Source organism: Macrotis lagotis, chromosome 3 (assembly GCF_037893015.1).
Source record: "Macrotis lagotis isolate mMagLag1 chromosome 3, bilby.v1.9.chrom.fasta, whole genome shotgun sequence".
NCBI classification, from domain to species: Eukaryota; Metazoa; Chordata; class Mammalia; order Peramelemorphia; family Peramelidae; genus Macrotis; species Macrotis lagotis.
Window position 1 is genome coordinate 296767935 of NC_133660.1, and position 22063 is coordinate 296789997.

Genomic DNA, 22063 nt, shown 5'->3' on the forward strand with positions numbered 1-22063 from the left:
GTTATGTGTCCTTGAGCATGTCACTTAACCCCATTGTCTCATCAAAACAAAAACAAAGAAAAAAATGAATGTTACTGCTACTATAGTAATTAAAATGATATATATTAAATATACTACAAGTCTAGAGTTTACCTACTTGATAAATTGATAGCGTATTATACATTTATTATTAGATAAATCCCATTTATTGAAAAGAAGCTTCAAAATACCAGGACATGGACAGCACTTGTCAAATTTTGTTGTTAGTACACATATTCCTTCCTCTTTATTGTTAACATAGTTTTCTAGTTGAAAGAAATTGTAAAACTAATTTATTCCAAACTACATAACTTAAGAAAAATGATGCTCAGAGATGTGTCTTATAGGAAGTTAAACACATACTTAATGCAATAATGTGAGAGAAATTGGTGTTGCTGTCATAAATATTGAGAGCTCTTGAAAGTGGAAAAACTCACAGAAGCCGTGAGTTGAAAAACACTCAGGATTTTTATTTTATAAGCCTGCAAAGTTCACATATTAAAACTTTTTTTTTTTTCCAGGAAAGACAATAAGTGACTTGAGGACAGAGTGAATAACAGAAATATAGGCAAGGTACCTGAAGAAAAGAGAAAAAGGAAAGCAGTGAGAAGAGCTAATTATGCACATACTCCAGTGATTCTCAAACCACAATGGGAGTTTAGGCCAAACTTTTGTAGTCTTGCCCACTTCCAGGGCAGCAGAATTAGGGCAAAGGGAGAAATCCCTCCACCTCTATGTGACTGAGGTCAGGTTAAGACTGGAAGCTGGAGGTGGGGAGGAGTGAGCTGTGGTTGTTTCTTAACTTGACAAATTTACATTAACAATAGAGTTACATTGAACAATAGGAGGTAATTTCCATCTGATTAGGGCCCTTACAGCCCTCAGGCCCAAATAACTTCTTTAATATTAAAAACTAGACAGTTATTTCTCCATCTTCAGTTGAATCTTAATAATAGTTTTTTGCGTAATTGAGTTACTATGGCCATTTCTTCTTCTTCTCAGTATGCCCCCTAATGGCTAGCATATAAATAATCTCTGGTTTCTCTTCTGCCTCTAATAATCTCTGAGTCAACTCTTTGATATCATAAGGAAAGAATCTAGTACTAAAATATGATCCAGTTTTCTCAGAGATCTTAGTGAGTGGGATTAAAATAGAGTGAAGCCTCCCTCATAGTTTCAATGAGTCTTCCTTTTTTCCAAAGCTACATCAGCTAGAATTGCAAAATTTCCACTTCCCCAAGGTTGGGTGGTAAACAAAGATTATACAATACTGTGCTGATTGACCCCTATATATGGAAGGGTAAAGAATTACTTCCTTCTGATAGGGTAAAATGAATTATCTCCCTTTGCTAGGGTAAAAAGAAGTAATAATTATGCAAATAGGGCTTGACAATACTTTGCATTGATTGGCTAGATACTAATGGAAAGATTGTGAGCCCAGCTACCTACCCAGTAGGCAGCAGGCCAGGAGACTGTATTAGGGACTAGGATAAAGGGGCTTACCTAGCACTGTAACTCACCTTACCAAGGTTGTGACTTCTTCTCAAGAAAAGTAAATAAACCCCTTTTTTGTCCTCTTGGTCTGGGTCTTCTGATTAATCTGTTTAAGGAGAACAGCACTGTAACATATGGTTCTGATCACACACTTTACATAGTTTTCCTCATTGAACACTCTCAATATATTTCTTTAACATCCTACCTTAACATACCTCTCCATTTTCCTATCACCGAATCTGGTGGATAATCTGCGGGGATGCTTAGACTTCCATTTTTCTTATTCCTATTTGATGAACTACCGGATCAAATTTACCTACAGGTTAAAGTGATGGAATTAAGATATTGTAGAGTCCCATGGTCATACAAGTAAACTACTGGGTCTCAAGTAAAAGTATTCCAAATTCAAAAAGCAAAACTTTGGAACAGATCTGGGAACATATCCTGAAGGTCCTAATTTCCAGGCCAGTGTCATTCTACTCCAATACTTTTATCGAGCTAGTCTCTCGACACAATGTAAAGATAAAATACTTCTGAATGTAAAGAAACCAGTGCAATTTTTAAGAGTACAAGTGTTGTCCTGAGAGGCCAGAGGACTTTAGGAATTGACATCAATTCACTTTAATTTTATTGGTATGTATTATTCCTTTTCTTTGTGAAAGGGTGCTTGAGACACAAAGACAAAAAGGAAAACAGTCCACAAGCTCAAGGAATTTCTATATTAACGAAATCAACCTGGAAAAATAATTATAATGCATTACTTCATGTGTCTGGTGATTGTTGATTCTGCATTGAAACAAAAGGTCTTTTGGAATGACCAACTAAAAAGAGGAAATGTTGGATTAGATCTAATTCAATTTATTGTAAATTGATCTAATAGATCAATCCTTTATTTAATTCACTATATGGAAAGTCCTTACCTAACACAGAATATGTAGATATGAAAAATGACACAATTCATAATTCCTGATATCCAAGAATTGATTTTGATATTGATGGAGAGAAGATGACACAGAATCATCCACCTTGAAGTTGTAAAGGACCTGAGAACTGTATAATCCAAGTCTGTATTTTATTGCAGATAAGAGCTTATCAAACATTGACTGAATAACCTCCAATCAGGGTTAGTCCAAAGGAACATATTGCCCTTTCCACATCACTTTCATGTTTATGGGACCTTAAATAAAAATTTTGTAAATTAGTCAACTAGAATTTAGAACTGGATAGATTTTAAAAATTAAGACAATTTGAGAATATCAGCTTCACCCAGTGGAGTTGGAGAGTAATTTAGAGAGAAGGGAATACCTAAGGTGAATTTTGAAAGGATTCGTCATATGATGAACTTGATATTCTAGGTTGAGGCACTAATCTTTATCCAAGATGGAAAATCTGATTGACAAACTACTTTGTTAAGGGAGTGGCCCTCTCTAGCCTTTTTCTTAATATGATACTTTTGACATTTATGGGGCAGCTAGGTGGCCTTGGATTCAGAAGGATAGGAGTTCAAATTTAGTTACACTAGCTGTGTAACATTGGAAAAATCACTGAAACTTGACTGTCTTACATCCAGGGTCATCTCCAATCATCCTGATCTATATCTGGCTACTGGACCCAGATGGGTCTGGAGGAGAAAATGAGGCTGGTGACTTAGCACAGCATCCTCACTCAAATCCAATTCATGTGCTCGTCATGATATCACCTCTCTGATGTCACTGTCTTCTTCAAAAATGAAGGACAAACATTATAATAAAGACTCTAGATTAATGAGCAACAAGGAGAGAAAATGGAGGCATAGACTCATTAGGAAACTTTAGAATTGTCAAGGTAAAAAGTGTTGGCTAAAGTGTGTCACCTTGAATTTTTTTATTAAAACAGTTAATATAACAAAATTGAGGTTTTTAGTTGGGGCTGCAGCTTGAAGTGTCCCATAACAAATGCTGAGGTAGCTGAGGAGGGAACTGGAAACAAGGTTTAAATAGGATACTAAGGCAAAGGGAACTACCAAGTAGCAGGTGGGAGGAATTAGGTATCTCACTGTTTCATCTGAGAGGATGTTTAGTATAACAAGCAAAATCTAGAAAGGAAGTTTGGGGATCTTGGGAAGGGAAAGTTTGAGAAATTTGCCAGAGAATTTGTAACCTGGAAACTCAAACCATTTCTGGTTCAGTCAGTTTTCAGAAAACTGTCTTTATCAAGTGGTTTCCATGTCAGTAATAAAAGTGATAGATGTATGAGAATTTTTCAGTATTGCATCACAATTTTAAGGAATGAGATTGGGGGCAGCTAGGTGGCACAGCCCTGGAGTCAGAATGACCTGAGTTCAAATCAAATCTCATCTCAGACACTTAATACTTGCTTAGCTGTGTGATCTTGGACAAGTCATTGAATCCCATTGCCTTGCAAAAATAAAAAAAAGATAATAAATAAAAGGAATGAGATTGTTTCTCTCTCTCTCTCTCTCTCTCTTTCTCTCTCTCTCTCTCTCTCCCCCCCCCACCCCCTGACTTCCTCCCTAATACTGTGATTAGCATCTTCTAATAAATGTTTTTAGATTAATTGCCTGATGAGGGATGAACGGAAGTTGACATCCCAGTTTATGTTACTGGGAGAAGGACAGTACCTTATATAGAAAAGAAAGGGATGATTTAAAGGAAAGAAAATTTGATATTAAGGTTAAAGCATTGGACTAGTAACTCTAGAAAACTGACCTTGATGACAAGAGGGGTGATAAATGGTACAACACAGTCCAGACCATATAGATGCATTAGAAACCTATCATTGTTGCTGGGGATTGGTGTCACCAATTAAAGATTGAGAGACCTTGAATGGCCAAAGTATTCACACACAGTCCTGGGATTTTAAAATTGCTCAGGATTTATTATATAAACCTGCAAACCATACAGATTAATTAATATATTTTCTGCTCTCCTAGAAGCAGCAAACGCCTTGAGGACAGGAGAATAACAAAAGACGAGGTGAGATTTGTTTGAGAGAGAGAGAGAGAGAGAGAGAGAGAGAGAGAGAGAGAGAGACAGGCAGCCAGGGAGAACTACTAGGTTGAAACTTGGGAGTCTGTGCACTGAAAGGAGTCCAGGTCAGGCTTTTATAATCTTGCCCACTCTCTGAATACAGAGGGTCAGGAGACTATGGACAAAGGGGAAATCTCTACCCCTCTATGTGATTGAAACTGTAGCTGCTGGCTACTGAAGTTTGGTTCTGCCTATGAGGAATAATTATTCTGACTCAGGAAAGCAAGGGTGGAAAGAAAATTAAAAAATTATTAAAAGAAGTTACAACACATAAGAAAATGATAGGTAAAGAAAGACAGAGATAACAGAGCTGTCAAGCTGTGCTTGACTGGACAAGCAAGTCTGGTGACCTGGAGCTAGAGTCCAACCCAGGTTTTTATGTCTTGTCTCCCATCCAAAGGGCAAAAGGTGAACTCCAGGTCCAGTTAGGTGAAGCCTAAGGAGATCAGGATGCAAATTTTACATTAAACAATGAATCTATGGTAGTGGATTTACATCAAGAATGGGGCTCTCCACCCAATTTGACAAGATTAGCAGCCTTTAAGATCACAAATTATGTTTCTGTTACAATCATAATTCTCTATATCTTTTCTGTGGTAGTCAATTTACATCTCAAGAGTAGGTGGTAGTCGATTTACATCTCACCCAATTTCTACTCTCACAATTCTCTTCATCTTTTCCTTGCATCAAAACCAGGTAAAAAGTTGGAAGCTTGTGGTTGGGAATGAGGGGACATTACATATTTACATTTAACAATGGAACAACAGTCAATTTACATCACAGGAACAGATAACATTTTTACAAAATTTAACAGTAATAAAGATTACAAAATCTGTTTCCAATTCAAAGCTCCTGTGTCTATACCTCCCTGTATCATCATGAGTTGCATAGCTTTTTTGATCGTCCCTTGATAGCCACACCATTTCCAGGGGCAGAGGGTCACTTCCTTGTAGTTGGATGAATTATTTGTGGATTCTGTTAATTTAAAATTATGAACCTTAAAACATAAAGTTAAAATAACATAACAACAATAAAAAATTAGATTAGACACAAAGTTTTATTTCTCTGGGAGTTACCCAAGACCATTAGATAGTAGAATCGATCTTAGAATGATCTCCCGAGCTGATGGAGCACAGGAAATTTTGTGCTGCAGGGGAACAGACAAAACCTTAAATTTTCCTGGAGATCATTCTATTATTTGATCTCAAAGAACCAACCTTAATCTCCTTCTTCAGGTCTTTGAAGCATCATTTCACTGTATTTTTCTAAACCACTTTACCTGTGGGTGAATCCCAATAAATTCTTATTGATTTGAACTGTGTTAATCTGGCCATATTATGTCATATTATGATTAATACTTTTCAAACTGGAAAGTAATCTAGGTTAGAGAAAATAGAACCATAATATTTCTGTTTCTCCTACAATATATCTCATATTCATAGATCATAGATCATACATTTAAAATATATTTAAAATGTATTTTATTTCATTTATTTTCAGTTCCAAATGCTCTCCAATCATACATACTTCCCCAACCCATTGAGATGGTAAGAAATATGATGCCCATTGAACATATAAAGTTATGTGTTGTGGTCCACTCTGGGCAGCTGGGCATCAGCCTAATTTACAAAGCTCTTCGGGGCGTGCCACCGAACATGTCCTGCATGTTCAATAATGAAAGTCAGCCAGTGAGAGATAAGCAAGGAGTTTATTGCAGGTATATGCTACATCTCTGACTCACATAGTTGAGTAAGGGTATATATAAGCCTAGTCCCCCTGTGAAAGTGTAAGGGGCATGTCACAAAAGGTGTGTATCCTGGAATATGTGGAATCTTCAACAAGATAAGGATGAAAGGCAGAGAGATAAGGACAAAAGGTCCTTCCTGAGAATATTCAACAAGATAAGGATGAAAGGCAGGAGAACAAAGAGAGAGAAGGGCCAGAGCTCCTTCCTGAGTTCAGAGCACTCTGGTATGGACATTCCTGTTGTCCCAGGTCTCAATGACTCTCAGGATGAATTCCTCATGGCCATGTGCTCTGTCTATTAACCCCTTACAGTTATGTAAAACATATTTCTATATTAGTCATTTTCCCCCAAGCAGCAAGAGGAAAAAAAAAGGAAAAAAAAAAGATTCTTCAATACAAGTTCTCTAACTGGAGTAAAATAGTACTTTCCTTCATGGCTTGATGGGATTTCCCCTTCATTTTGATCTCTTCTATTTCTGATGAGGCCCTGATGTTTTGATGTGCTCTGGGTCCCCTGAGGGTCTTTGTTGGATCCTTGCTAGAATAGTGTATTCAAGCTATGACTTAATTCAGGATTTGTGGCTGCTAACCCTCCCCAAGGTCTACCCCAGGTAATTTTTAGTTGGTGACTTTGCACAATTTAGTTCTTTTACTTAATTACTAGTTCTGACTGCTCCCTATCAGTGCCCTCTGTCCCTCACCTTTTTGACTTTTACTTTTATTTTACGTGAAAATAAGGGTCTGCCTAGAAACCTAATTACTTATTATCAGTACCTGGGTCCTCTTTGACATCAAAAATTTCTCCTTAGCAAGTAACATTTATAACTTAATTATAAGTTCTGTCCTTTCTAATTGTCCCTTTCTGGCACCATTCCGTTTTTTGGGGGGGACATCTTTTGACATCTTGAGTCACCTTATAAGAATATTTTTTTTCCTTTCTTCTTCCTTTTGCTCCACCATTTATAAAAGAGCAGCTGTCATATTTCTCTTTGGTAGAGAATCTCCAAACTTTCAGTCTAATGTTCCGTCATAGTGCTCGATAAAGTGCCTACTTGCATGGGAGAAGACCTGCATCTCTTGAATTCTTTCTCAGACAGTTCTATGCTGAATCCTAACACTCTGAAATTAGGGATAATATTAATAACTACATATTATTTGGTGTATGTAAAATTAACTCTCTGATAATACACTTAATCCTCATATCCTCATGTTTTTTTTGTTAAATGGAAAACAATGAACACCACTATTACAAAAATCAATTATATTGAATGTGATTCAACATTTTTCTCAGCATCTGTTTCAGTCTTTCTTCTTCCTCTTCACTGAATGATCTGAGATTGTTGAATTTCTCAAATTCTCAATCCTGTTTTATAGATTTTTTCCTATCTTTTCCTCACTGTTAGGATGCTATTTTCTTGCACACACTTTCCTAAATAAAATTGTTGAAGGAAATTTCTTCATTTGAATTTTCATACTAATTAACTAGACAGAACTCAAGACAAAGAGAATGAAAAGGATTGTATTGTAAATAAGTCAAGGTAGCAACATGTTGATAGGTTGACCAGTGAAAATCAGAAATTCCTTCAAGGTGAGGATAGTTTTTATAGGTAACTTTAAGATATTCCTATAGATCCACCTCAATGGAAGACTGAGCCCATGAATCTCAGTCCCTCCCCAAAGTGGCAAGACTGTGAAAATTTGCAGGTAGGGAGTACATAACAAAGTAATAAAAATGCTGTAGTTTTAATATTTGCTTTTTTGCTAGATCTTCCTGCAAAACTGATTGATAAACTGAATTGGGAATGGGATACTGAGTCAAAACAACTTTCAACTATGCTTTTAATGTGGGATCATAAATATAGAGAAGGAAAGGATGTTAGAGATCATCAAATCTATTTCCTCCATTCAAACAATAGGAACATCAAGCATGGAAAAGTTAAATCTCTCATCACTTGCTCCCAGGTTATTGTAATTGATTTCTAATTGATTTTCTTCCTTCAAACCTGATGGTGTATGGATAGAGCACTGGTCTTGGAGTCAGGAGGATGGGAGTTTGAATCCAGCCTCAGACACTTGATAATCACTAGCTGTGACCTTGGGTAAATTAATTAACCCTGATTGCCTCACATTTAGGGCCATCTCCAATTGTTCTGATTCATGTTGGCCACTAGATCAGATGGCTCTGGAGAAGAAAATGAAGTCGGTGACTTTATACAACTCCACCCTCACTCAAATCCAATTTATGTGCTTGTCATGACATCACCTCCCTGAAGTCATGGTTTTCTTCAAGAATGAACCTTCCTATTCTCTTTTCCTGAAAGCAACTGAAGTGATTTTTCCCAAAGAGCAGATTGGATCATGTCATTCCCCTATTCAATAAACTCCACTGGTTTCCTATTGCTTCCAGCATCATAACTTTGCTTTGGTACTTGAAGTCCTCCAGAAGTTGGTCTTATCACAGGTTTTATTCCATTCTACTCTTCATTATTGTAGTCTCTAATTCAGCAAAACTGGTTATCTTACTGTTCTATTTATTCAGCATTCCATTTTCTAACTGTACAACTTAAAGTTACCTATAGGCTATGTCCATAATAAAAAAGAATCCCTCCTAATCTCTATACCTTAGAAAAATCCTTAGTCTTCTGCAAAGCTCCCTTTGTGACATCTTCTATAAGAGGCCTTTCATTATCCATCAATCTAGTGATATTCTCTTTTTCAGAAGTTCATTATATATCTCTTTTGCTCATGTCTAGCTATGTTCACATGACTATTTTAATTGTATATAAACTCTGAAGGTAAAAGTTGTTTGCTTCTCTTTTATCTTTTATATCCTGGCACACAGTGGGTATTCAATAAATCCTTGTTGCAGGGTTGTTGAGTAGAATTCTGTCTCTATCAGCCTCAATTGCTACCTGATCTTGGTCCTTCTGACTATTTCTAATGAGGTATGGATTGACAAACCTGCAAATAAGTCTTATTAAAATTGTGTAATTTTTTTTTAAATCAGGAAGTTTCAAAGTGTAGGAAGGATTCATGGATGTCTTGTCAACTTTCATTTTCTTTAACTTTATGATCATAATTTAGCTACTTGGAGGTGTTTGTTTTAATATTACTACTACTTCTACTATTACTGTTGTTGTTCCTGCTGCTGCTGCTACTTTTACTTTTAATACTACTACTACTCCTATTACAACCATTACTACTGCTACTATTAGCACTATCACCAGGACTGCAACCACTGCTATGGATATCTTCCTGGTTTTGGATTATGATCCTCCAAGTAATTTCAATCCAGTTGAATATTTTTGGAATAAAATGTCCATGAAGAAGTTAAATATTTTTAAGTTATTCCTATATTCCACATATAGATGTCACATGCAAAAAAAAAGAATTAGGCATATCATAACTGAAAGTATATTATGTTATCAGTGATCTCAAAGGAAAAGTTTCTAGCATTTATGTTAAATATCTTTCACCAGAATTCAGTGTTTTGTAATGGCATAGAATGATGCGGAATTATTCAAATGTCTACTTACAAAGTCCAAGAGCTTTCACATATCCTAGCAAACAGGGAATCCTAGGAAATATCTAGGGAAAGATTGTGTTTCTAGCACATCATGTCCAGCCTAACTATATTGGGAAAGTCTTGTCATTCTAGCATGGGTAGAATTTTTAAGTCCAGAAATTTAGGCATATCATCTCCTTTATCAGAGAAGAGTTCTGATAAGGGAATCACTGATCTGAGCAATTAGTGACTGAGAAATTACAAATGATAGGAGAAGGAACTAAGTGTTTAGGAAACAAAGGAGAATAAAGTCATTGGATCTTAAGGAAATGATATTCTATTAGAGGAGATAACACAGAGGCACCTATTTATCTACAAGATACACACAGTATAAAGGGAAGTTTATTAAAGAAACACTAATAACTAGGAAGATAGGATAGAGAGGGATCATTTTGAGAAGATGGAATTTGAACTGAGTCATGAACAAAGTCAGGGGCAGAGAGTGGAACGGAAAGCCAATGAAAAGATACATTAGTCAGAGAATTGGGTGTTGTGCACAAGAAACAGTGGTACTAGATCATTGAGGGGATATTGTTTCCAGCCCCTCTCATCAGTGTTGGAGGAGGATCTGACAAGGAAGGAAATGTGAAATCTACAGTGTTTTTGTATCACAGGATTTTTTTGTCACATATCCCTAGCAGCAAATTATTAAGACCTTGCAACCTTGGAGAGGAGCTGAGATGTAAGAGTCCAACGGCTTTGTTCAGAAATAAAATGATCCAAGATAATTCTCTAAGACTCATGATAGTGATGACTATGGGATTGGGGGTGGGGTTCACCAAGTCCAGATAGAAACTGAGAGTTACTGAATAACAAAGGAATTTGTATGTGGGATTTTAAAACTGCTCAGGATTTTTCTTTTATAAAATATAGCAAGGTGAACAGGTTTTAAAAAACTCTCTTTCCCAGCAGGAGCAGCAGGAACTTTAGGGCAGGGAGTGGAAAAACAAAAGAATTGGCAAGGTTGCTTGACAGACAGACAGACAGACAGAGAGAGAGAGAGAGAGAGAGAGAGAGAGAGAGAGAGAGAAGGAACAGTCAAGCAGAGCTGACTGGACTGGGATGGACCACCAACCCCAAGCAGAGATTCAGTTTATGTTTTTATAGCCTTGCTCCTTATCTGGGTATTGAGGACAAAAGGGGAAACCCCTCCTGCCTTTCATGACTAAGACCAGGTAGAAAGTTGGAGGCTGGGGGGGGTGAATAAAGAGACAGGATACAAATTTTACATTAAACATTACATTAATGAAGCAAGAGGAATAAATTTACACCTCGAGAGCAAAGAACTTTCTTTGTTGTAACAAGATTGAAGAGCATTGAAAATTACAGAATTTGTTTCTACTACATTCATAATTCTCTGCATTAATAGAAACTGCTATCCATATCCAGAAGAAGAAGAGTCTGAATACAGATTGAAGCATGATTTTCCCTTATTTTTTGTGGCTTTTTCCTCTTGTTCTATTTCCTGCCCCCCCCCATAATATGGCCAAAGTGTAAATATGTTTGCTTTATTGCACATATATAACCTCTATCTGATTGTTTGCCATCTTGAGGAGGAGGACTAGAAGTAAGGGAAGAAAAGAAAAAAATTTGAAAGTCAAAATATTATAAAAATGAATGTTAAAAACTTGCATTATATGCAATTTGAAAAAATAAGATACTTTTACCAAAAATTATTCATATGTATATTTGGATAATATATATTTATGCATGTTTCTATGTATGCATATATATGTATGTGTGTGTATATGTGTACATGATGAGGTTTGGGGAGTGTTTCCCAGTATCAGAGCAGAGTCTGCTGGGAGCTTAAACCCTCAAATAAATGCCCTTTGCTCAAGCAAAAGAGACAATCCAAGACTACAATTCTTTAAAGCTGATACTGGGAAATACTGCTTATTTGCAGTCTTGCAGGGTACCAAACTGGATAAAACCTGGAATTCAAATAGGGCAAAAAATATATTTATGATAATACATATTTTATATTTACTATATTTATGACTACATATTTTAGGGAGAAGTTTGTTGTAGTGAGGGAGACAGATGAATCTGTGAGAGGAAAACTAAGGGTTTCAGGACTTGAGTGAAGATTAGGAATAGAGAACTGGAGATTAAAGGTAAAATGAAGAGACTTATATTTGATGAAATTATCAGTATTTGACTGCTATTGGAATTGAAGCCATAAATTTGAGAATCATCTGCATTAATGAGAACACTAAGGAATGCACTATATATATATATATACATATATATATATATACATACATACATACATACATGCATATGAGTTTTAAGGATAGGGACTCAAAAGATTAAATCCTGGTAGAATGATTATGATGGATGTTAAAAGAGTCAAAGGGCAGTTAGTATAGAAGGCAACAGAAAAGAATGAACATTTATGTAGTCGCTCTGGTCAAGTCCTGTACAAAGCATATTTTCAAATATTATTTCATCTGATCCTCAAGGCAACTCTTCAGATTAAATTATTCCCAATTTGCAGATAAGAAACTGAAGCAAACAGAGTTTAAATGAATTCCCTTTAGTCAAATGACTACATCTTTGAGTTTTAGGGTCATGGCACTGCCATAGAATCTGGAAAATGCACATAAAACCTTCATCTTCATTTTCCTTTGGGAAATCTTACAAGTGAGCAGAACACAAAGACAATACTGTAAACTTTTTTTTAAAGGGCATTCTTCATTCCCAACAATTCCTAAACCACCTTGGTCTCAAAGGAAGCACCCTTTGAGACAGAAACAATGAAGTATGTAGAATGCCACCCATGTGCAATGAGGACTATTCTTGGGGACTATCTCTGTGGCATACACATTGTAGACTACCTGGAGCCAGAAGATAACCACTCCTCAAGTACAACAGTTGTCCTGTGCACTGCAAAAGTATTTTGAGCAGGCTTCCACTGACTAAACCCCTTTCTTCCTTTTTGGTTTTCCCCTTTTTGACCTTGAGCTCAGCTCAAGTGATCACTTCCTCTGTTCAAGACAATATGGCCCCAGCTCCATGTGGCTGGATCTATGCTAATCTAAGCTTCTCTATCTTTCTATCTTTCTCTATTCTCTCTCCTTTTTCTCTTTCTTCTCTTTTCCTTTTAACTTTACTACTTCTTTCCCTGCATGCTAGATCCTCAAGGATCTAAACTCAGGCATTTTTCTTTCATCTTTCCCTTCAAGCATTTTTAGCCTGCACTTTTGATATTCAGTCTGTTCTTAAGTAGCCCATTGCCTCTCAATATAAATACAATTGGTGAACTGTTTCAGCTCTATAATACATGTGAATATTGCAACTTTGTGAATGGAAGTCTAAGCCTTTCATACCTTCAGTGTCAATCTAGGAATTTTTCACATAGAACTGAGCTCAAGAGTTTAAGCCCTCTTTCCCTGAGAGTACCTCCTTCCCATTATCATAAGGACTTAGCCTTTTTTTCAATGATGCTTAGAGTCTACAAAAATGCCTTTTTTATAACAATCCTCCATTCCTAACTTTCTAAACTTTTTCTGGGTCATCATCTAGACTATAGGTGTCATCTGCAAAACTCTCTGAAAATTTCCTATTAAATTCTTGTTGGACCCACAATATATCAAAACCACAATGGTAAAGTCATAATGTGAATGGGATAAATATTGTTTAAATGGGAAACCAGGAGAAGGCAATGTAATGTAAGTTATATTATAGTGGAAATATCCAGAAGGAAGTTCTGAATTGTTTAATGAACAAATATTTATTAAGTAACTATTCTATTCCATATTATTGTTAATGAATTCATGATATTAATAAAAAATTATGATTGATTTTGTCTTCAAGTAGCTTTCTTTCTATTAAGTAATATAACTTGTTGACAGCCAAATAAATAGAGAATATATAAGTAATAACATTCAGTAATATTTTTTCAGAACAATAATTCTTGGGAAATTTAGGAGTGTCTATTGTTATTTAAAGGTAAAGAAGGAAGAAGTTGGAAATATCATTGTCTCTGTCAATAAAGAAGTCATTGATAAACTGCATGAAATTTATTACTACATTTCCCCATGTATAGAATACACTTTTTTTTCTAAAAATTTGGAGTCTAAAAACTGGAGCTTCTCATACCGTGGTTGTAGATTTTTTTACTTGCATTTCTCACTTTTTCCTGCTTGTTGTCTTCATACTCATTGTTTCCTATTTGTTACCAATATATTAGGTTATGTTTTGCCACAATCTGCCCAGAAATGGCTCTGAAAAGATCTTCATCCAGTGCTGAATTCAAGTTCAAAGTGCTCTAATTTGCAAAAGTGAATGGAAATTGTGCTTGTCAGTTTGGTCCTCCTTCAACTGTGAAAACAACCCAAGACCGGCCATGGGAACAAGAAACCCTACTGAAATGTCATGGCAGAAGAAGACCTTGAGAGGCAAGTCAGTCATATGGCCTGATCTAGAAAGGGAATTGAAGAGATAGATTGAAAAGCAAAAGCCAATTGGATTTCTTGTGTCCACAAAGATGGTTCAGCATGAGGCAAGAAGAATTGCTGATGAAAAAGAAGTGACTGGTTTCAAAGGAGGTCACAATTGGTGGTTCAAGTTCATGAAATGGAATGGACTAAGCATGCGTCCACACAACAGACGTGCCCAGGGTGTGCTTGTGGTCAACCACAGACCAGAGCACAGGCAGGTGAGCAGTCAGAGCCTTTCCTAAGACAGTGATTCTTCATCCAAGACAGATAAGAACAAGCTAATGGATGGGAGTGATGAGGAGTTGCATGAATTTTATGATGAATAAAACTTGAATTCAATGATACATTTTTTCAAATTTCAAATGAAGGTGTGTCTTATACATGGGGAAATATAGTAGTTAGAAAACAGAATTCAAGGACTTTAGACTTGTGTCCTTTGTATTGTAGTTATTGTACTTGCATACCATTTAATTATTATCACTGGGGAAACATTTTTCTGTGTAGGACTCTCATCAAAGCATTTTTCACATCTTTATTCCTTAGGCTATAAATAAGAGGATTGAGCATGGGGATCACAATTGTATAGAACACAGATGCAACTTGGGCTTCTGTCAAGAATGATGCATTATCTGGCTGTAAGTATGTAAAAATGAGGGATCCATAGAATATAGTAACTCCCACAAGGTGAGAGGCACAGGTGGAAAAGGCTTTGCGCTGACCTTCTGCAGAGTGTATCTTCAGGATGGCAGAGATGATGGCCACATAAGAGATGACAACAATGATAAGAGAACCAATGAAAGTGAATCCTGCTAGGAAAAATATCACCATTTCTGTACTGAAACTGTCATAGCAGGAGAGGGCCATAAGGGCTGTTGTGTCACAGAAGAAATGGTCAATGGTAGAAGTGCAGAATGCCAAACTGCTTATAACACAAACGGTTATCAAAGCATTATTGAAACCAACCACATATGGTATTACACCCAGCCAGATACAGACTTTTGGGGACATGACAACTGAATAAAGCAATGGGTTACAGATTGCAACATAACGATCATAGGCCATTGATGCCAGGAGAGAACATTCACTGCACACCAACCCACAAAAGAAGTACATTTGAACAAAACACCCCACAAAGGATATATCTCTTTGTTTCAGTTGTAAATCTTCTAAGGCTTTTGGTGTGACTGTTGAGGAATATGAAACATCAATGAAAGCTAAGTTGCTAAGAAAAAAATACATGGGAGTATGGAGTTGGGGGTCAATTTGAATTAAAATAATTAATGCAAGATTACCCAAAACAGTGAATAAATAAATAAAAAGAAAGATCAAGAAAAGACCAACTTGTAGTTCAGGATGATTTGCAAATCCTGATAGAGTGAATGAAGTCACAGTGGTGAAATTATCCCCTGCCATGTAGTTCATTTGAATTCAAGAGTTAACCTGTGCAATAAAGATAATAGAGATATCAGAGAAGGGACATCTTCTCCAAAGGAAGATAGTGTATCAAATCAATCAGAAATCAATGGGTAAGTAAAGTAGTGCATACTGGGATTACATGGATATGCAATATGGATTATATATATATATATATATATATATAATATATATATCATATTAATTTGACCTGTAAAGATGGTCAGAAATAGACTCCAGCTAGTAGTTCCCCAGACCAGAGCATGGGCACAACAGCAGTCCTAATTCATTGACTCGTCATCAAACGCAAAGAGGACAAGAATTTACCCATATCTGATTAAAAATGCTCAATACATCATATGAAATTTGTGTCCATTAAACATTATTTGAAGGGCTGGGTAGCAGTAATCATAGTTAATATCCAACATGGTCCTGGCATTATGCTACATGTCTTGCAATGACTATCTCCTTGATTCTCACAGCGAATCTGACTGAGAGTGGATAGTGTTATGCACAATTTAAGGGGAAAATAATAAAACAACAAGAACAAAAACTGAGTCGGATAGAATTTGAGATATTTGCCCAGTCAGGTAAATATATGAGACTAAATTCGAGCTCGGCTAATTCTAGTTCTAGATTTAGTGCTCTAAACACTTCATGTCCTAATTACCAGTGATCCCACCTATCTTTCTTAGCTCTGACTGGGAATTATTAATTAGTCAAAATTTATTAATGCTTAGGATGTGTTAAGTCTGGGGGAGGGCAGCTCTGGGAGGGGTGTTGGAGGGGGTTGAGGAGGCAAAGCTAGTCCTGCTCCAAAGGAGTTGCTGTGGTTAGTTGAGTGCCTGGTCAAGAGTCAGGAAGTCATCTTCCTGAGTTCATATCTATCCTCCAACAGTAGTTGTATGAGTCTGAAAAGACACTTAAGCCTTTGTTTGTCACAGGTTCCTCATCTTTAATATGAGCTGGTGAAGGAAAAATCAACCCCTCTAGTACCTTTGTCAAGAAAAGCTCAAATGGCTGAGTTCAAATCCGGCCTCAGACACTTAGTAATTACCTAGCTGTGTGGCCTTGGGCAAGCCACTGAACCCCATTGCCTAGCAAAAACTAAAAAAGAAAAATAGAAAAAAAAACTCAAATGGGATCACAAAGAGCAAGACACAACAGAAATGACTGAACAACATTAAAAGTACTTAAGAAGTTTCTAATATAATCATATATTCCACTGTAATCTTCTTCAATTCTCTGGTGCCAACAATAATAAATTAAATCTCTCTTCCAAAAGAGAGATGTATTATCTTTCACCCCTCTGAGTCCTTTCCTCTTCAGGCTAAAATCCCCAGTTTGAATTTTAATGGATACAGTTTTACTAATTGCCTAATCATTTACTTTTGTCCATTATCACGCTTTCATTTATTTAGCAAAAATTTATTGAACAATATTTCAGAGTCCTTATCACTGTGATGTGTTGCAACAAATAATAGAGAAATTTCTGAGAATCCCTGACTATCTTTAGGGTACAGTCTATTTTGAAAGAAATGGTAACAATTCTTCTGGTATTTAATCTACATTATAACACACAATCTTTATATATTTAATTCATATTTAAAACCGATTTTAAGAATTTTGAGGGTAATGATTTTCATATCTCCCTGATCTCCGTCTGTGTATTAAGCAATGAAGTTTTTGTGGTGATAAATATAAAAGTTTTACACTATCAAATATTCCAGTACATATGACCTGTTGACATTCTAATTTTTATGGAGCTTGATTTTGGTGGGGATGATAAAATCTTGTCTCATATGTAATTGCATCATATTCTTTGGTAGCAATTTTTCAGTGTCTCAGAGTACTTTCCCAATCTATAAGTTGCAGATACATGCTGTGCTTTCCCATTTCCATACTCTTCTCTATCATTCTGGGTACCAATGATTGACAATAGTTGAAATATTATCCATTTTCCATAGCCCAGCGTGAGCCTTTCAGCTTCATTATATGATTTGGAATTTACCTGTTATCCCACTCCAAGCAATAAATTTTCTTTCATTCCATTGCTACCCCACTACTGGATGTGGTCATTTATTTTTTTGATAATTTTTTTTTCAAATAATATCCAATATCCTCTGCTAGACTTAGAGGATCTTAAAGATGGAGAAATAACTTTCTTCATTTGTATATGTCCTCCTGTAAACAGGCAGGATGCTATGCTGAGCCTGTTTCCTGGTGGTGGGGGAGCATAAACAAATGAGGAAAGTTATACCCAAATGGATTTTTTTTTTCATTTAAATTCAGTTGTTACCATAAAGTAAACTGTGGAAGAACATTCAGACACTGAATGATGTTTCTGCTAATTTCTCACATGTCATTCCATTTACATTTCCTGTGATCCATTGAGGGTGGTGGAGAAAAACAAAGAAATATTGATCCCTTATTCAGATGTAATAAGAAATGTGAGTGAACCTGATCAAGTCACATCCCAGTCAGGGGCTAAAGCACAATATTTTGAGAAAGATTATTTAAACAATCTAACTTCATTCACCTTGGTTCAGTCCTCATTCCCTGTCATCTAGATGGTTGCAAAATTCTCTCTTGTGATATTTTGATAAATTATGGTTTACCTTGCCAATTTATTTGCCATAAGTATAGTTTCTCTGTGTAATCCTTCTCAAAAAGTATCAACTTCCTATAGTTTCTTGGATACAATCCAGAATCTGAAAATCCCCATAATCCTTCAAGCACCACTCACTAAATAAAATACATTTTCTTGTGCTTGTTTTGATTCCATTTGAACTTACCTGTGGTCATATTTCCCTTAAGCATAATGAATGGCTGGCCACCAGTGTTTGGCACTATTTCATTTCTTCCTTTGTATAGACAGTTGCACTTGCAAAGTGCCTCTTATATTATACCAATGCTTTCTATCTTGAACTCACTTTTTCAAGAGCAGTTTGTTCAATTAGTTCTGGCTTGAATTAGGAGAAAAATCTGCCCATCTGAGTTAAAAAAAAAAAAAGAAAAAGAAAATTCAAGTGTCCCAGGACATGGAGACAAAGGGGCAATAATTAAAACAAACCAACCAACCAAACAAAATTTGGACTTCATTGTTTTTGGTGAATATTGTAACAGTTCATGTTAATTCTCTGTGTCCCTCATTTTCTTCATTTTTAAAATAAAACTATTGAAATTAAATACCCCAAGGTCTCTTCTAACTTGAAATCTGGGAGCCTATAAGCATTTAATGAACTGTCTATAAAACCAAAAATATGAATCTGACAATCATGCAGAGATGCAACTAAGTAGTTCTTACCTTGACTTTAGTTTTGGAGACTGAAAGGTTGAATAATTTATGATGGGTTAGTTCCAGTTTCAGAAAGATATGTAATATGCTATACATAATAGCATATTACATAACTACAGGTATGTGATCCTGAACAAACTGCCTAATCTTATGGTGTCTACAGATTAATCCCTGAGATATAAAGCCCAGGGAAGGTAGTGATTGTATTAATGGATAATTTCCTTATTTGAGTAACCTGAAATAATTCCTAAGGTCCAATAGCCTAGGAATCAATCAATGAAGCATTTATGTAATAAATGAATAAATATATTTCTTAATCTTTTACTTTGTTCTAGACTCTGCTAAGAATAAGAATACAAAGAAAGCTAAGAAGGATCTCAAATTCTATTGAGAGAACAGGTCAATAACAAGGTACGTAACAGAAATACGCAAATCAGATGATAAGTGAACTGGAAGGGGGAGACAAATATACTAATAGCTGGGGTAATGGAGAAGGAAAAGCATCTTGTCAAAGTAAGGTTGTCTACTATATTAGCATGGATATGAATGGGCTATAGCTAGCCTAACATTTTATATATATATATATACATATATATATATGTATGTATGTATATTCAACTAACAATATTTAATGAGAACAAGGAAACTGTTTGGAGATCACATTAGATATGGGCAGTCATGTAATGGAACCAAAATACATTTTGTGTGTGAGCTTTTATCCATTAGAAATTGACTGATGCAATAAACCATAGCTTGTTTCATTATTTTGATGATGGTCAAACCTTAAGAAAGTGATAGATAAATTATTTATAATGAAGATTAAATTAAAAGTATTGCATGTATACATTTTTGGTGATCTACCTACTAGCACAAGCCTGAGAGGGAGTAAAAAATAAAGAACATTTCTTCCTCACAAGGATATAACATCACTAACTTTAAAAAAATATAAAATTTATAAATTTTACATTTTATTTTTATGGGTTTTGGTCTCTAATTTTAGAAATGGCATTGATAAAGTGGAGAAAATCACAATGAGGATAATTCAGATCATGTTATATGAAGAAAAGTTGAAAGAATTGGGAATTTTTAAATAATAGAATTTCAGATTAGAGAAGAGGGATGATAGAGTATATTCTTATGTCTGTAAGGGAAATTATGGAAAAAGAAGAATTAGTCTGCTATTTGATGTCATAAAGGTATACTAGAAAACATGAGTATATTTAGGCTTTGGAGAAAGATTTTTAAGGTTCTTTTTGATTATACTATATTATGAAAATGTTTTATTCTATAAATTGAAAATAAAATAAAACATTTTAAAAGAAGCACTATCCAAAAAAATAAAAATAATTAACTGACTTGAGAGAGAGTAGATTCTTCTTTGTTTAAAGTTCTTTAACAAATATTGAATGATTATTTGTCTGCTATGATGAAATTGGAATTCTTATTTAGGTATGAATTGAATTTAATTGAAGTTTCTAAACTGGATTTAATTGAGGTTTCTTCCAAACTTCTAAACATTGGTTCATTCCATCATCACAATCTTTTCTATTTAGCGTTGTTAAGCACAACTTGACTTGCCAGGAGCTAAATTATCCAGTCGAAACTTTTACCCTTCCTTTTTTTTTTCTTCCCATTAATGGCTTCATTTCCCAGTCAAGAAAGAAAAGTAGGGACAGTTAGGTGGTGCAATGGATAGAGCACCGGTCCTGGAATCAGGAGGACCTGAGTTCAAATTTGACCTCAGACACTTAATAATTGCCTAGCTTTGTAACCTTGAGCAAGTCATTTAACCCCATTGCCTTAAATAAATAAAATTTTGAAAAAGAAAACTAAACTCAAGCAATCTTCTAGATGTCATTACCTTTCTCTTTGTTTTATTTTTACTTACCTAATATTATGAATGCTGAAGAAGTAATCTCTCAGTAAAGATGTTGTCTATTAAGATTAGTTCTTTGGAGGTTGATGCTTTGATGATAATGAAGAGAAGAATGGTCTTAGGAACTATTCACATTGAATTCCATCTGGAATGTTTCTATTGCTTTGGTAAAATAATTAATGTTAAGGAAACAGAATCATGTTTGATAAAGCTGATTAGATATTAAAAAATCAAATATTTTCTATGCCTTTGAAGGCTCAACTGCTTATCCAAGAAAATATTATATATGGGGTCATTTTTTCTCTTTATGACATAATAACCAGAATGTCAAGATCATGTCTTTATAGCATTTGGATTCTTGCCAGGTTAAAAAAAATCTCTTGATACTGGACTCATTCACTAAATCTCCCAACATTCTCCCACAAAGGAGTTGATTATAAATGTTTGTTTCCCTTGAAGGATAACATTTTAATTATACCCAAAAGTCTTTTCATGAAATAACATTCATGGATTTTTTTTAAATCACATTTTAAACTCATGCCAAAAGGCATAGAATATTCATTTTATAGTGAGGAAGAGCTAGTATTTGAGACATACTAATCATGTGACTACACTCAGTCAAGAATCTGAGACTACACATGTCAGAAATGCTGTCCATCTTTGTCAGCAGAGGTAGTTTCCACACCTGGTATTCCCTGTCAGAAACAAAATTTATTTTTCCTAAAACCCAAGAGAGATCAAATCAAATTTCTTTGTTTATGGGACACTAAACAACAGTTAAAAAGAAAAAAATAGTAATTATTGTAACTTTCCTTCCAAATAAAGGAAAGCCAATAATGAAAAATAAAATACCACAGTGTTCACCTAAAAACGGATGGCAAATAAAACTGCTAAAAGTTACTCAATTATAGCACAATTTAAGCTGATTGACTGAACAATTTACAATGAACATTAGCAATCAGGTTTACTTTTCTGTCCTTCTATGAAGATAAAATGCTTAAATTCATTTCAGTGCACGGGATCCAAATTAATTAGTATAGAAATAGTCTGATTTAGGTGATCTTATTTGCTTCAGGGATTAAATACAAATACAATGTTTTATGTAATATGGTTGCCCTCTGCCTTCCAAAGAATATATTTTATACCTTTTTATATATAACTAGCTATTGTGTAAAAAAG

At 35.2% G+C, this 22063-nt stretch overlaps 1 protein-coding gene and 1 long non-coding RNA gene across 2 annotated transcripts; both read right to left on the reverse strand.

The window, feature by feature from the left end:
• Positions 1-1557: 1557 nt before the first annotated feature.
• On the reverse strand, positions 1558-21126 carry LOC141519047 (uncharacterized). Its single transcript, XR_012477346.1, has 4 exons — positions 20897-21126; positions 18644-18703; positions 1718-1828; positions 1558-1618 (listed from the first exon to the last, which is right to left on the reverse strand). It is a non-coding gene; the product is annotated as an uncharacterized LOC141519047 (long non-coding RNA).
• On the reverse strand, positions 14775-15710 carry LOC141519046 (olfactory receptor 8I2-like). The gene has a single exon (XM_074231517.1). It carries the CDS (start codon positions 15708-15710, stop codon positions 14775-14777), a length of 936 nt encoding a protein of 311 aa, XP_074087618.1.
• Positions 21127-22063: the final 937 nt, after the last annotated feature.

Bases quoted from the DNA above. Each gene is read 5' to 3' on its own strand.
- LOC141519046 (XM_074231517.1), bottom strand. From the start codon at position 15,710: ATGGCAGGGGATAATTTCACCACTGTGACTTCATTCACTCTATCAGGA.